This window comes from Meriones unguiculatus, chromosome 17 (genome assembly GCF_030254825.1).
Source record: "Meriones unguiculatus strain TT.TT164.6M chromosome 17, Bangor_MerUng_6.1, whole genome shotgun sequence".
NCBI lineage: Eukaryota > Metazoa > Chordata > Mammalia > Rodentia > Muridae > Meriones > Meriones unguiculatus.
In genome coordinates this window covers 27,707,977-27,723,913 of record NC_083364.1, presented here as the reverse complement: position 1 = coordinate 27,723,913, position 15,937 = coordinate 27,707,977, and the positions used below count along the sequence as shown (strand labels likewise).

At 44.4% G+C, this 15,937-nt stretch overlaps 1 protein-coding gene and 1 long non-coding RNA gene across 8 annotated transcripts in view; one reads left to right on the top strand and one right to left on the bottom strand.

Annotated features, from left to right (window-relative positions):
- Positions 1 to 1,238: 1,238 nt before the first annotated feature.
- On the bottom strand, positions 1,239 to 10,926 carry LOC132648513 (uncharacterized). Of its 5 annotated transcripts, none has more exons than XR_009586907.1 (4): positions 10,822 to 10,926; positions 9,555 to 10,629; positions 8,265 to 8,517; positions 1,239 to 7,697 (listed from the first exon to the last, which is right to left on the bottom strand). It is a non-coding gene; the product is annotated as an uncharacterized LOC132648513 (long non-coding RNA). The 5 variants fall into 5 exon arrangements; XR_009586906.1 differs by having other exon boundaries at positions 1,239 to 7,584; XR_009586908.1 differs by having other exon boundaries at positions 1,239 to 7,584; positions 9,555 to 9,682; positions 10,822 to 10,916.
- The window catches only part of Masp1 (MBL associated serine protease 1), a 66,414-nt gene continuing 58,164 nt past the window's right edge, over positions 7,688 to 15,937 (top strand). For all 3 annotated transcript variants that reach the window (XM_021636168.2, XM_021636167.2, XM_021636169.2), the window contains exons 1-2: positions 7,688 to 8,173; positions 14,184 to 14,415. In XM_021636168.2, the coding sequence (XP_021491843.1) occupies positions 8,169 to 8,173; positions 14,184 to 14,415 (237 nt within the window). In that variant the 5' untranslated portion in view covers positions 7,688 to 8,168. The remainder of the gene's footprint in view (positions 8,174 to 14,183; positions 14,416 to 15,937) is intronic.

The following is a 15,937-nucleotide window of genomic DNA, read 5'->3' as shown; positions in this document are numbered from 1 at the left end:
AGAATATTGTATACATAATGAAATAAATAAATAAATCTTTAAAAAAATAAAAAAAGAAAAGTTCTCTGGCTGGGCGTGGTGGCACAGGACTGTAATTCCAGCACGCAGGGAGGCAGAGGCAGGTGGATCTCTGTGAATTCAAGGCCAGCCTGGTCAATAAAGCAAGTCCAGGACAGCCAAGGCTACACAGAGAAACCCTGTCAGGAAAGAGAAAAAAGAAAAGAAAAGAAAAGAAAAGAAAAGAAAAGAAAAGAAAAGAAAAGAAAAGAAAAGAAAAGAAAAGAAGGGAGGAGAGGGGAGAGGGAAGGAGAGAGGAGGAGAGGGGAGAGGGGAGGAGAAGGGAGAGGGGAGAGGGGAGAGGGGAGAGGGGAGGAGAGGGGAGAGGGGAGGGGAGGGGAGGGGAGGAGAAGAGAAGAGAAGAGAAGAGAAGAGAAGAGAAGAGAAGAGAAGAGAAGAGAAGAGAAGAGAAGAGAAGAGAAGAGAAGAGAAGAGAAGAGAAAAGAAAAAGTAAGTTTTCTAAGGGTAAGACCACATCTATCACACGTTGCATAGTCTTTCAAATACACAGAGATGCTAAATTCCTTGTTTGTCTTAATGGGATTTGATCTTTCCTTGTTATACCCCACCATTCCTTCCTTTTGGAATAATATGTTGAAAATATATATGTTGTTGTTGTTGTTGTTGTTTTTGCTGCTGCTGCTGCTGCTGCTGCTATTGTTTTCATGTAACAGGGAATCACAGTTAGGAGAGTGCCTTGAGTCACAGAAGAGACTTTTGACCTTTGAACAGACTTTGGACTGTGTTGACCTAGATTTTTTTATCAAACCTATTTTATTTAGGGTTCTTAACCACTTCTACCTCCCTTCCAACCCCCAACACACTAACATACATGTCTACTAGAAGAAAATACCTCGGAACAGGTGGGAACAGGGAGCAGAGTTCACTCTGCTACTTTCTGCTGCATGGGGTTGTAGGATTCTTTGGGGGGGAGGCAATACCAATATCAGCAGTAAAAAAAAAAAAAAAAAAAAAAAAAAATCAGAAGTAGAGGTAACCAGCAAATCAGCAAACAGCAAAAACAGCAGCAAAGGACAAGCCAGCAGCAAGCAGTCCTCCCCCAAGCACCCACGCTGTATTTATTCCCCTCAAAGTCCTCAGAATTCAACTAATTCCACCTGGCAAAGGCCATGCTCCGCAGGAGAGACCTAACAGGTACAGACACACTGAAATCCCCAACCTGAAATTGTAACAAAAACATGTTTCCATATCATAAACATACATTTACATATCATAAACCAAAACGTTCGCAACAGGAGTGTCCAAGACCGTAGGGCATTTTAGGTTGGAAAGAATGTATTTTGAAGCATGAGATTGCCACGTGTCTTTGAGGGCCAAAGGAGGGATGCCGTGGTTTTAACACAGAAAGTCCCCATAGGCTCCGGTGTTGAAATATTTGATCCTCAGCTGAGGATGCTGTTCAGAAGGCTGTGGAACTTTTAGGGCGCAGATTCTTGTTGTAGGAAGCAGGCCACTGTGGGAGGATGATTTTACATCCTGTCTCACTTCCAGCCTGCTGTCTACTCTTCTCTTCCTTACCGCAGAAACGATATGACCAGCTGCCTCGTGCTACTGCCATTACGTCTTCTTTCCCTCCAAGGGCGGTGTAGCCCTTCATTGTAAGCTGGAATAAACTTGCTCCCTCTTAATACAAATGGCTCTACACATGCCAATCAATAAACGTGATATTGTAATAAAATGAACAAAAACTGTATGATCGGGCTGGAGAGATGGCTCAGAGGTTAAGAGCACTGACTGCTCTTCCAAAGGTCTTGAGTTCAATTCCCAGTAACCACATGGTGGCTCACAACCATCTATAATGAGACCTGGTGTCCTTTTCAGTCATGCTGGTGTACATGCAGATAGAACATTGTATCTGTAATAAATAAAAACAAATCTTTAAAAAAAAACTATATGATCACCTCAATGGGGAGCAAAAAAGAATTGACAAAGTTCACCATCCCTTTATGCTCTTATCAGCAAAGTACAGAAGTAATGTACCTTAACCTAACAAAGGCTGTATATGATGTGCTCATGGCAACATCCTACTCAACTGTTAAAAGCACAAAGCTTTTGTTTTCCTCTGGCATCAGAACAACACAGGAATGTTCATTTGTGGTGCTACTTTTCAGAGTGCTAGTACTAGAGAGAGCAATAAGAAAAAGAAAATCAAATAATTAAATCTAAGGTATACAAGTTAAAAGGGAAAAGTTATATTGATATCATCCTACACTTAGAAAGCTTTAGAAGTCTAAAGAAAACTGTTAAAATATTTTTTTTATTTTTTATATTAATCACAGGTTATTTACTTTGTATCCCAGCCATAGCCTCCTCCCTCATTCCCTCCCAGTCTCACCCTTTGTCCCTCATCTCCTCCCTGCCCCTTTCCAAGTCCATTGATGGGGGAGGACCTCCTCCCCTTCCATCCGACCCTAGCTTATCAGGTCTCTTCAGGACTGGCTGCATGTCCTCTTCTGTGGCCTAGCAAGGCTGCTCCTCCTTTGGGGGGGAGGGGTAAAATAATTTTTTAAACCCTGTTATAAGATACAGATTCAGTGCACAAATATCAGTTGCATTTCTGTACATTAACAGACTAGTGAAAGAAAGTAAATAGAATATAAACAAATGGATATATGCCCCTTATCATGGATTTGAAGAAATGATTTTTTTTTTTTAATTTCTGGGTGAGCAGGATTGTCCAGAGGGTGAAGGTTTTTGCTATCAAGACTGAAGACTTAACTTCAATTCCAGGAACACAATTGTTGGAAAGAGAAAATCAACTCCTCCAAGTTGTCTTCTGACCTTCTCATGTGTTCCATGACACCTATGTCTGTACATACATGCACAAAGATGAATAAATATGAAAGTGTAACTAAAATAAAATGACCATACTACCCAAAGTTATATACAGGTAAATAAAATACCCACACTACTCAAAGTAATATACAGATATGATGCTGTCACTCTGAAAATTCTAATATTTTTCACAGAGGTGGAAAAATATCAAACATTTTATGGAACTACAAAATATTTCAAGCAGCTTCAAGAAAAATTTTACATAAAAGAACAAAGTTAGAGGCAGCACAACTCTTGACTTTACAGTATAGTGAAAGTAACATTTAAATCTACAGAAATCAAAATAAATAATAAGGCACAACAAACAGACATGTGGACTAATGGTGCATGGCAGAGACCCACGTACATAAGGAAATGGAGATGAAAGTCTTTGCCAAAGGTGTCAAGAATAACCTATGGGAAAAACAGGCTCCTCGGTAGATAACATAAAAAAAAAAAAAAACTCCCGAGATGCAAAATAAATAATGCTAAGCAACAACACAAGGAATAATTTAAATCAACCAAATACTAATATATTAGAAGAAAACATCTTCGGTTTGGTTTGTTTTCTTAGATGCTAGCACTGGTCTGGGAGATTGTGAGGCACTGGAAAACGGGGATTCCCTGGAAGATGTGGGTTGCTATCAGGGTGAACCTTCAGGTTTAAAAGCAGACCCCCTTTCCTCTGTGTGACAATGTCACAAGTCACAGTCCAAGTTCCCACCACTACAGAGGACCTTCCATGTCCTCCATGAAACCAAGACCTAATTTGCATTTGCCAGCTATTTTCTTCTAGTAGACATATATGTTAATGTGTTGAATCTGTACATTCCATATTCACCTATGTTAAATCATATTGTATGTCATAAATAGATAGAACTTTGTACCATGGTGTGATAACTGAGTGTTTTCATGACGATGGTCATTCTGACTGAGGCGAGATGAAATGAATCTCAAAGTAGTGTTAATATCAATGTCTTTGATGGCAAAGGATGCTAACTATTTTTTTCACTTGTTCATTGGCTGTTTGTACTTCACTGAAGAACTCTTTGTGAACTGTCTCTTCATTTCGTTCTTCACTTGAGATGTTTGGCTTCAGAGTGTTTGACATTTTCAGTTCTTTATGCAGTCTAGGTGTTAAACTTCTGTGAGACATGTAGCTGGCAAAGATTTCCTCTTTGTTGCTCTCTCTGTTGTCTCCTCATTAGATTATCTCCTTTGTTGTATAGGTGCCTCTTAGTGTTGCAAAATAATTTGTGAGTTCTTGATTTTATTTTTCTAGCTGCTAGAGTCCTTTTCAGAAAGTCTTTTCCTATATCTATATCTTGATATATCCTCCTTATGTTTTTCTCTAACACAATCAGAATTCCAGGTCTTACACAGCATCTTCGGCACATTTTGAGTTGATTTCTATACAGTATGAGAGATGGGGATCTAGTTCCTTTCTCCTACATGTGGATAGCTAGTTTTCCTGGAACTGCTTCTTGAAGAATGACTAATTTTTAGCATATTTGTAAACAAACAGTGTCTTTTGTGTGTTAAAGACCCTAAGGACTTTGTGGAAAAAAAAAAAGAAGAAAGAAGAAAAAAACCCTTAGAACTGATAAACACTGACAGCAAAGTAGCAGGATGTAAAATCAACATAAAAGACACTGAAAGACAATGTGCCAAGAAAGAAATAAAAAAAAATAGCCCCATTTATAATGATGCTCTGTGTTGTACGCATTAAAAAATAAAATGGTGCAGTCATCCCAGGCGGAGTTTCACAATTTCAGATTCAGCTGATGTGAACTTGACTCTTCTGGGATGAAGCATGGGAATTCTTTTAATTTCCCACATTATCGTGATGACCTGGAAGATCAGAAGTTATGGCCTTTGGCATACTCCTGGTCAATGAGCTGAACTACCTACCACAATTGTAACTCTAAACCGCACTCACGTTCTTTCTTTATTCTCTTCTCACACATTCGTAAGGAAGCCCAGGTTTCAAGCTTTGCCCCCCCCCCCCTGCAGAAGAAAAATCCACTGAGCAAATTCTTTACATTTTCTGACGCATTCGCAGAGTTCCAGAAACTTTCACTGAGAGGCTACAAAGTAAATACTTACGGTAGAAAATGTAAACCCCGGCGTTCCAGGGTAGGAAAGCTGTAGGACTCATTTCCACAGAGGCTGCCTTTCTAACAGGGCTTCCGGACTGTCATCCGAGGGCTCTTCACCCGCCCTTGCGGTCCAGATTTCTATGCTTAGAACTAAAGAACTACGGGTTCCTTGTGTGCATTTTAAACTATTTTTTTTTCAGACTTTTAAAGAAACTAATTGAATCTTTCCAAACATGAGTTTTTCTTAATATCCGTGATAGGATTATGAATAAATGAATGACGACACTGTCAAAACCACAGAGGAAGCAATTGGCACTTTCAGCCCCTCTGGCCTCCTGTACCCGCACGGGGAAGCTGCTGACCATCAGAGCATCTTTTCACACCCACATCCTGCTCTGTGAGCTCCTACACAAGTGAACTGATGCCTCGCCTAAGTAGGTGGCTTCCCTAAAGCTGCGACAACTGAGACTGCAGACCCGGAAGCCTAGTGCTCCAGGGCAGCAAGGGCATCCGGCCCACACCTGGATCTGATGAGGATGATGAGGACATCTCAGCGAGCCTTCAGCAAAGGACTAGTCCAAGCCAGGGAAGAGCTGCGGGAGCCACACCCAGAGCCTTCCACTGAGCTTTGGCTGACTCCTAGGGAAGGCACACACCAGATCTGCTGCACATTGCCAGAACTTGAGCTCAGAATATCCTTCAAAACATCTCCCGTGGATCGCTGGCAGCCTTAAAAAAGGAAGGTATCCCCGGAGGCTTACTTGCTCTGTGTGACACTTCACAAAGGGGCGGCTTGTGGTTTACCCCTCCCAAGCCCTTCCCTCTGTGCCCTGAGCCAGAAAAAAAAAAAAAAAAAGAAACGTTTTTCCTAACACATACGCTAAAGCCAGGGGAGGGCACGCTGAGCTGCAGGAAGAATTGAGGGACTCCTTTCCTGGGCAAGGCCAATGCGCACTGTGTTGGTCTTGCCAAGTTCTTTCTCCGTTGGTTTGAAAACCCTTGTGTATTCCAAAAGAAATGCAGCCCATGTGTTTCTGATTCATTTACACTTAAATCATTAAAATGTTGTTTTGTGAGAGTTATTTGATGTCTAAAGAGCCTGACAGTCTGCTTAATGGGGGTTTTACAGGCTTTTTATTTTTTTTTTATCGTGCCTGCGACAGAGAACATTTCTTTTAGAGGATGCTTAAGTTCAGACTTCCCTGCATATCGCACACATGTGCACCTGTATTATCAACCAGAGGCCGGTAGCCATGCCAAGCACACCAGGCTGACACTCGAGATAGCTGAAGTGGGGACTGGAGAGGTGGCTCAGTGGTTAAGAGCACTGATAGCTCTTCCGGGGGACCAGAATTCAATTCCCAGCACCCATATGGCAGCTCACAACTGTCTGTAACTCCAGCTCCAGGGGATCTGACACCCTCACTCAGACATACATGCAGTCAAAACACCAATGTACATAAAATAAAAATAAATGGAGACACTAGAGAAAACAGGCAAGAATTACAGCGGCTGTGAAGTCATTGCTCCTCAAAAAAAAAAAAGACAAAGGAGTGTTATCCAAGGGTGGAGAATGTCTCTGTCACCTTGATCCCGGTGGCAGGTAGCCTTCTGCAGGACTGAAAAGCGCCCTTTACAGTTGGAACCTTGCCCGCACCTCCTTACAGCTTCTGCTGAGCAAGCTGGGAGAATCAGGACCATCCAGTGCCACGCACAGCCAGGTTGGGCGGAAGACACAGATCACTGCTAAGTTCTGCACAGTGTCTAAAGCTCTTGCCAGATGATTCGGTTTGTGGATATGTGGGGTTATGCCACATGTATTATGGTATATTACTGAGACATGGTATAATTGCGTGTATAAGAGGTGGAATTCTTCCTCCCTTCCTAGCTACGTGACCAGCTTCTCTGGCTAGTTTCTTCATTGGAGAGTGGAGTTGTAATGCCACCAGTGACGTGCACAGGACGCAAAGGTACTTGAAGGAATGAGTGTGGGAAGTGCTTTAGCACCGCTGGCTTGAAGCGGCCCTAGCTTCAGGAATGATAATGGGTATCTGGATGGCCTTGGCTGGTCAGCTTGCCAAACCTTCATCGTCAACTCCTCACCTGTAAAAGATGCATCACAGAGAACCTTCAGGAGTTTGTGAAAGTACTTTAGATAGCATCTGTGCCTGGCACAGATGTCCCTTTTGCACTCTCTTCATTTTTGTGTGTTGGAGTTATTACTCCGTCGGAACGCAGAGGTTATAGTGTGGTGACAGGGTAGGGGTTAATTGGGGGGGGTACATGTGGCAAGAGTCCCATTTGGTGCAGTCTTGATAGCGAGGGCTATCTCTTATTATAATAGGTCCGCAGTAGCATTTCTCCAGAGGCCTGGGGCACTGACCCTTCACAGGCACAGATCTTCCTAGACGCAAGGGTCACTGGACTCTCCGACTTTGCTGAAGTTCTTTCCCAAATTGGTGGGCTAGACCTCTGCACGCTTGCAGCTAAGCAGCGCCACGCGTCTGCCTTTCAAGTGGGGAGAGAAAGTAGCCAACTGCCGAAACTGGTGCTCCCTCGCAGTCTGTACCAGACACTCGGTTTTCAGAAAAACCTGCAGATGTCCAAGGATAGGCTTAGGCTTGGGATCTGCATTCTTTTTTTATCATCTCCTAGAATTGCCTTTTTAGTTGGCTGTCTCTGTTTAATTGTTCTTTTGCTGGGGTCCTGAAGTAGAACAAACTGTTATAGCCACCAGGCAAGGGAGGCTGAAGAGAAATTAATTCTCTTTCTCTCTCTCTCTCTCTCTCTCTCTCTCTCTCTCTCCCACACACACACACACACACACACACACACACACACACCTCTAAGTGTCTCAGATTTTTTTTTCCTCAGAGGCTGCAGTCCCTCCCAGGGAGGGGACTGGCCAGCAGATCTTCCAAGGAAACAGTTCTGTCAGGTCCTCTGAGTGTGCACAGGCTCAGCCAGAGAGAGGGAAAGGCAGAGGGAGAGGGGGAGAGGGGATCTGTTGCAGGCAGGGGAAGGCGTGACCTGAATGGAGAATGCCAGCCAATTCCAGAGACACACAGGGACCTCAGAACAAAGATAAGGCATCGCTGACACCACACCGGGGACTGGACGAGCTCACAGACAAGTCCGGCAGGAGGGACCAAGGCCAGGAGCACACAAGGCAGGAAAATGAGGTGAGTGCTTGGTCAGAGGAAGACGCAGGGTCCCCTCCAGGACCAATGGTAAAGCACCCCGCTGGGTCTGACCTTGTATCTAGGTACTCACCTGCTTGTTTTCCCGGTGGCTGGGGATGGGGAATTCTCATCTATCCTCAGGGCCCTGCAAAGGGAGTCCTGTCCCTGGGGCACCTTCCCAGGGACTCCGGAGACTCAGCAACTTGAAACCAGATAGTTTGTGCAAAGCCTGCTCCTGGCTGGCGCGGCTGAGGCTCAGATTTCTCTCTCTGCCAGCAAAGGGTGCTGCCTACTGGCTAATGCAATCCTCCTCTTGCCCACAAGGCTGATTCTTCATTTTCCTACTAGGCAAAGAGCAAAACCCATTTCTTCCTCCAAACACTTTCAGAGTTAGATAATGTGTTTGTGTGTTTATTGTTATTTTTTTTTCCTGACCGGAAAAGAAACCAGTTCCCCACAACCTCACTTGTGGTTTCTTGAGCCTTCAGAAGTTTGCCAGTTAAACCTCAATTTAGAAAACTAAAAACCTGTCCCCATTTTACAGTTCCCTATAAATTCTGCATTTCTCGCTGAAATCAGAGGCAGCTGGTGACATGAATCAGGCTCTGAAGTGCACCAAATGCTCTTAAAGAGACAACGCAGCATTTTAAAGGAGCATGTGGAATTCGGAAACCTACCACTTTAAATTCTAATGGGCTTGAAGCGCTTCGACCTTTCTTGTTTCTTGTGTTACTTGCCGCTGCTCACCAGGCATTTCTTGTTAAGTTTTTCCAGGATCTGAAACCTCACCTACCCTAATCATTTTTATCACTTGAGTGTCAAGGCCTCCAGAAACACTCAAAAAGAGCAAGAAAAACGTTCTGTAGATAGGTTAGGTGGCCCCACAACTTATTTCCCATTCATTTTCCTTTAAATTAGGAAAGTTTCTGTTTGTTTCTCTTCCTCAGTCACCTAGTAACTTTGCTCAGTCCAGGGCCAACAAGGGGCTTCAATCTGTGCAACTCTGAGTTCCATTTGCCTATGGCTCAGAGGACAAGCTAAGTCTCTAAAAGTTAATTCAGTCATCCTGGCCTTGGAAAGCCTTTTGTTGATGTTTTTTGTTTTGTTTTGTTTTTAAACCTACCAGAAAATTTCATTCTCCTCTCTCCTAAAGGAAAGGAACGGCTTTTCTTTGTATGCGGGGTCATCCTCTGCTTTACCTGTGCCTCAGCCATTCCAAAGCACAGCCTCACATATGATTAACCCTCGACTTAGAACAGCCCTCCCGGTCTTCCCCACCTAGCCTTGCCTGGGAAGGCTCAACATCATGGCCCCTTTCTGACCTCCATCCCCCAGACAAGGCAGCTCTTCCTTTGTTCTCATCAGTGGCCATATTTCTTACCATCTTTGGAACGGCGGCCTTTTTAATGTCCACTTCCCCTTCTAGAAGAGGTGGGTGGTCAGTGTCTTCATCTCTGTAGAATGTCTTCACGTTGATGTGACCAGCACCTAACAAAAAATGTTCCTTTCCTAGTAGAAATTCAATAAATAGGACTGCGTTGAGTTCAATTACTGAATATCAAAAAGAAAAGTTCTAGGTGTTCCACTGGCTGTGTCTGAAGGGTCTGGACTCACAGACTACAGCACTTCAGAGTTGGCTAGACACTTTCATGAGCATTGTCTCATCTTGGCTTCAGCTTTTGTGTGACATAAGGATTAATGGATATGTTAATAGATAGATAGAAGCAGTTAATCAGCCTGCCCAGAGCCACACTGATGATCTTGAAATGGCCCAGACTCATTCTTGTGTCATTGGGCTCCAAGCAATTCCCTGCTGTATTCTACCAGGCTCTCCAATGCCAACTACAGATTACAATGGTTTATGGTACTTGAGGAATGCCAACACCCGGAAAATAGAACAGAATTTCACGAACAGGGGAGGGAGTTCAAACATTAGTATTTTTAAATTTTTTCACATAAAGCGATGGGTTTTTTGAAATTATTTTTTTTCACAGGATTAATTGCTTTGGCCAGATGCCTGGGCATGATACGGGCACGGACCCAACTTCTTGTGTGAGCTTTTGTTATTCTTTTCTTCTGTTGGAGTTAATTCACCATATGGTATTTGGCATGATGCGCCATCTCTTAGGATATACTTTTCATCATCTGTCAAGTGAGGGTGGTGGGTATGGGAGCCGTGTAGTCTCCTCCAACTCTGAATCTTAAAAATGGAGTGTTGCTGGTGTGTACATCGAAATAAGGGGAGTGAATGGAGAAGCTGGGAAGCGCCATTCATCCCGCAATCTGACACATGCGGCTTTCTTTATGCATCCCTGATAGCCTGCTCTTGCCACGGAGACTGTGAAATCCCCGCTCTCTATATCACTTCTGACATGTCGAGCAAATGTAGCTCAACTTTTTGATCAACTGGAGGATAGATAACAGGTGTCAGGAATTGTACAGCCGGGAACTGGTGCCTATGAAACCAAAACAAGAGTGTGATGAGAGATGAAAGCTGCCATGCACATCCTTTGATTCCCAGCCCCTGAGGCAAGCAAGCAAGCATATGCTTCAGCCTCTGACACAAATGGAGATAACTGCTTCCTGTGTTTAAGTCTGTTTTGAGATGCAAAGAACAGAACCTCCACAGGCCCTTCACCCACACTCACCAGCTCCCTACTGCACACAGCACTGGGGCCTGGGCTGAGGGGTCAGTCAGCAGAGCTGACCTGAGGAGGCTTTCTCTTCCGTGTGTACCGGGAAATGCAGCCTTGGAGAAAGTTGACCTTTCACCCTTGTGTAATCAGGTTGTCCCTACTGGGGTTGGGGCTTGGAAGCCAAAGCTTATGATAGAGTCATCAGAGCAAGCCTTTGCCTAGGGCTGGCTACTTGGAGCTCATTCCAATGGTCCTGTGGAGACCAGCCCTGTGGGAAGTCATTGCTGTGACCAAGTTCTAGATGAAGAAACCAATGGAGAACTCTCCCCACTATCTTAAAGTGGGTAGGAGAAAAAAAGTCAGGACCTGGAGTTGAACCTGTTCTTCCATGCTGGGCACTCTCAGCCTCGGTAACAAAAGTACATCTCCTCATTCAGAAGTGGGGCGCCTGAGCCCTGAAAGTTACTTCCTGAACTCAGGAATTCCCGCGAATTCACTAGGTAACTTGGACCTGTGCCTTCTCCTTTCTTACCTCCAAAGCCCTTCCTTCATAGATTGGTTTAGAACAATATTGACATTGGCCCCTGGATTAAAACATGTTGTTTTCTTTACTGACATCCCACATGTTGCAATTTGCAGGGGCCTTGGGGAAATTTTTAAATAATGTTTTTTTGTGTGTGTGTGTGTAGGGGTGGGGGTGGGGGTAAAAGCAATACATGAGCAATGCACTTTCCTTTAAAGATTTTATTTATGCGTATGTGTGCCTGCCTGCTTGTCTGTGTGGGTCCAATGTGTGCAGGCGCCCATGCAGGACAGAAGAGAGAGCACTCTCTCCCCTGAACCAAAGTTTCAGGTGTCTGTGAGCTACAGCCACTGAAAACTGCACCTGGGTCCTCTTAAAGAGCAGCAGGCGCTCTCGCCTGCCATCTCTGCAGCCCCTCAATGTAACATTTTACTCACGCAAAATGAAAGCGCTTGCTTTCCCATCCCGCAGACATCCATGCTAAAATTTCAGGGCACATGGTTCCAGACCTTTGTTTATGTATCTGTTTACATTTTATGTAACTATCGCATAAAACACTAGCTAACCTGGACATGTGGTGATTCACCGTTTACACACTGAAAAATTCCTAAGTGTCCGTGTACGTATCTGCACCTGAGAGTACAAGGGAGGAGGTCTTGGCACAGAACTGGCTTCCTGATTAACAAACACAAAACTGTTAAACCAAATTCTTCTCAGAGCTTCCTAGCATTGACTTTGTGGGTTATTTAAGACTCTGGCTCCATGGCCTTCCTCTTACTTGTTCATTGACATCTATTATAGGTCAGACTCACTCCTAAATGCCTTACACGCATCACCTTTAATGATGATATGAGACCTCCAAATTGGGAATTACAGCCCCATCTATGCATGAAGGGACCAGAGCATAGAGGAGCAAGCTACCCAGGTTTTTCCAATGAAGGAACTGGGATGAGCATCCCAGCTTCAGAGGCTGTGCTGGAGGCGAAGCAGTGTGTTAGCTGCTCCAAAAGAGACATGCTCGTAGCCGTGAGAGCTGCAAGGATGAAAAGACATTCATAGCTGGGGGGAAAGTGGGGAAAAAGAGGAAGCAAATGTGAAGGATGGACAGAGAATGAGCAGAGTGAGGGTGAGGCACAGGAAGAACCACAAGTGGTCTTAAGAGGGCCTAGAGAAGAAGATGAGCATCAGATTGCAAAAGGTCTGGCCAACCACCTCAGGGGCAGATGCTGTTCCTAGGCAACAGGGTCACACCTGTGTCAGAAAGCCAACTTCAGTGGAAGAGGAGTAAGCCAGGAGGGAAGGGACAGAAAGATCACGTAGGTCGTGTTAACAGTCTAAATGAGGCAACTGACTGGAGACAGGAGAGATGGATTTCTACAGCATAGGAAGCGGAACCAATAGGGCTTGGTGATTATTACACATCATGTCAAAGCACAAAGGAGCAGTTAACATTACATGCTCGGGGAGCTGGCGGGCAGCCATAACAGGAAAGGAAATCAGATGGAGATCAGGTCTGGTGCGTTGGGGGGGTGGTACATCTGTGTCTCTGATTCTGTGGCCTGCCTCTGGATCCCTTTCCCCTAACTGGATGGTCTTGTCTAGCCTCAACAGAAGAAGATGCGCCGCCGCGGGTCCTACTACAACTTGATATGGCAAGGCAGGATGATATTCGTGGGAGGTCTCCCCATAGGGAGGACTGGGAGGAGAGGAGGGAGGGCAAGTTCAGATGGGATGTAAAGTAAACAAATTAAATTAATGGGGGGGAGGAGGGAGATCAGGAATGGAGGTGGGGGGACACCACAGCCCACGGAGAGCTTACCAGGCAAACACGAGGACCTGAACGCCATCCCAGAGTCCACAAAACAAGCCAGGCGAGGAGGGCACTAGCTTGTAATTCCAGACTTGGGGAGGTTAGCCAGCCTAACCTAATCAATGAGCCCCGAGTCCCAGTAAGTGATGCTGTCTCCGAAAACTAGGTAGATGGCTCCCGGAAAACAATGACTGTGGCGGACCTCTGGCCTCCATCCTCATGCACACACATGCGCACACACATGTGCACCCCTCCCCCACAGGAACAAAACTGACCACAGGGACCTGTTAGAAGGGAAGCTAAGGAATCACACTCGGGCTGTTTGCGTTCAAGGTCCTCGGGTCTTGCTGGGAAAGGGCTGCAGCTGTGACCTGACCGTTAGGACTATGACCAGCCTTCGTTATTCTGCCTCAGCATTGCATCATCCATGTTGGATACTGTCTTTCCCGCCCCTCCCCCTCTGCAGCTCTCTCCATGCTCCATCACTTTCATTTCTCCAGAAGTGAATTCTAAACTTTCGATTGTTATAGAAAAGCACTCACCAAGACTCATTTTGTTCATTCTGACTTTATCCAAGGTTTTGCATACACTTCCTGGCTTTGCAGTAGGCAACTGTCTCAAACTATTAAGTGTGTTCAATGTCCGTAGACTCCACCACTGAGTTTGGGATTTATCCCAATATTGCAGTTATTATTACATACAGTTTTGAAACTTCATAAAGAATCTGCGGCTCCTGAGTAAGGTGCTACTGATGAAGCAACACCAATTATCATGCATTTATAATAGTTATGCTTTCAAGAGTAAGAGAATGTGTGTGGGGGTCCCCAGTGTGAGCTTTTTTGAAAACTCCAGGGCGCATTCAGCTTTTCAAGAGAATAAAGCTGAAAGCAATCTTAGAAATCATCTAGCTACTTTCTCCAAACATCCCGAGGGCCAGGTGAGCAAGGCCCCAGGGAGAAAAATGATGAGAGCAGATATTTAGCTCCGTGTTGGGGACCTGCAATCATTGATGTGACACCAAGCCTCTTTCGTGTCTTTCAGGCGGCTCCTTCTCTACCATGCTCTGTGCCTCGCCCTGTCGGAGATTTCAGCCCATACTGTGGAACTAAATGAAATGTTCGGCCAGATCCAGTCACCTGGCTATCCGGATTCCTATCCAAGTGACTCTGAGGTGACTTGGAATATCACTGTCCCGGAGGGGTTTCGGATCAAGCTGTACTTCATGCACTTCAACCTGGAATCCTCCTATCTTTGTGAATATGACTACGTGAAGGTGGGACCTCCAATGTTCTCTAACTGGGAATAGATTAGCTACTATTCTTACCTTCGTGGGGTTGCAGCTAGTGAGGGAGACAACCAAGGAGACAGTGCAATGAAAAATGTAATGGGGGTAGTATGCCAAGCTCGATTCTATGAGAGCTGGTGGGATGATTCAGCTAGACACATCTTCTCCAGCCCCCCTCTATTTTCAATGCCTATAATGTGTTCAATAGCCTCTTCTCCAACATCCCCAAAAAAGAGTATAGACCCAAGAAAAAGCAGTAACCACAGGGAACCATAATTATGTCAGATGCTGAGATATTAGAAAGCACTGCCAAAGTCCTTAAATAACAATCAGGTATTTAGGATTGTAGGCACTGCAGCAGTCAACAGTAAAGGGTAAGGCTTGAAAGGAAGGCTAGCATGTGATTCTGCGTGTCTTGAATATCATGTCAAAAGTTCATATTTTATTATCAAAGTACATGGCCATGGAAGGGAAGTAACTATTAGTAGGAAATATTAAAAATCTACAGGGATGGCAGGAGAGTATCACAATATAGAAACAATATTTCCTGGAATTTTCATGGGTGGGAAGTTCTGGTTTTAAAGTGGATCTAAACTAGGCATGAATGGCTATAACTCCAGGGCATAGAAGCTAGGGACAGGACAATGGTGAGGTCAAAGCCTTGGAACAAACTCAGATTGTGTCTTCAAAAAAATACAAAGACAAAAAACATAATAGTAATAATGATAATAATAATAAAGCAGGTCTGAAAAGGTACAAAATACTCTAAGACATCGAGTTTGTTATAGTAGTACCTGCTTCAAAAATTTATGAAAACTGAAAAATCTACCTTTTTAATGTTTTGACATATTTATGTATGTATGTAATTTTTATGTGCATAAGTATTTTGCCTGCATGTATATAAGTGTACTACATGTGCGCAGGGCCCATGGAGGTCAAAAGAGAGCACTGGAGTCCCTAGAACTAGAGGTACAGGTGGTTTTGAACCACTGTGTGGGTGCTGGTCCTGGGCTTCTGGAAGAGCAGCAGGTGCTCTTAACCACTGAGCCATCTCTCTGGCTTCATGAAACCCCAACTAAGCCGCCTTTGACTTCTTGGAAAAGGTTCTTACCCAAATAACTCTTCAAGCAGCCTTTTACATTTTTATCACTAGTCTACCCTTATTTTTCCACAGCCTGTCATTCAGCAGCAGCTAACCTTGTATTAACCATAATATCTGATCATCAGCAAAGCAGCAAATTTACACCTTACTTATACTCTATACTTATCATCTTATTCAAAGCACAGACAAAAAAAAAATGTTTTATGAGACATGAGCGCCTATCCTATTACACAGTAAAACAGGTTAAGTGACTCAAGGTAATCCATCTGGAAGATGGCGGGTCCAGATACCAACCCATGCCATGTGACTTTCAACCCCACGCTTGTTTGACTGCACCGAACAACCCACATGCTGTGCTCCCCTGCATGCCAGGGTGCAGAATATTACAAGAGTCACAAGGAAGGCTGA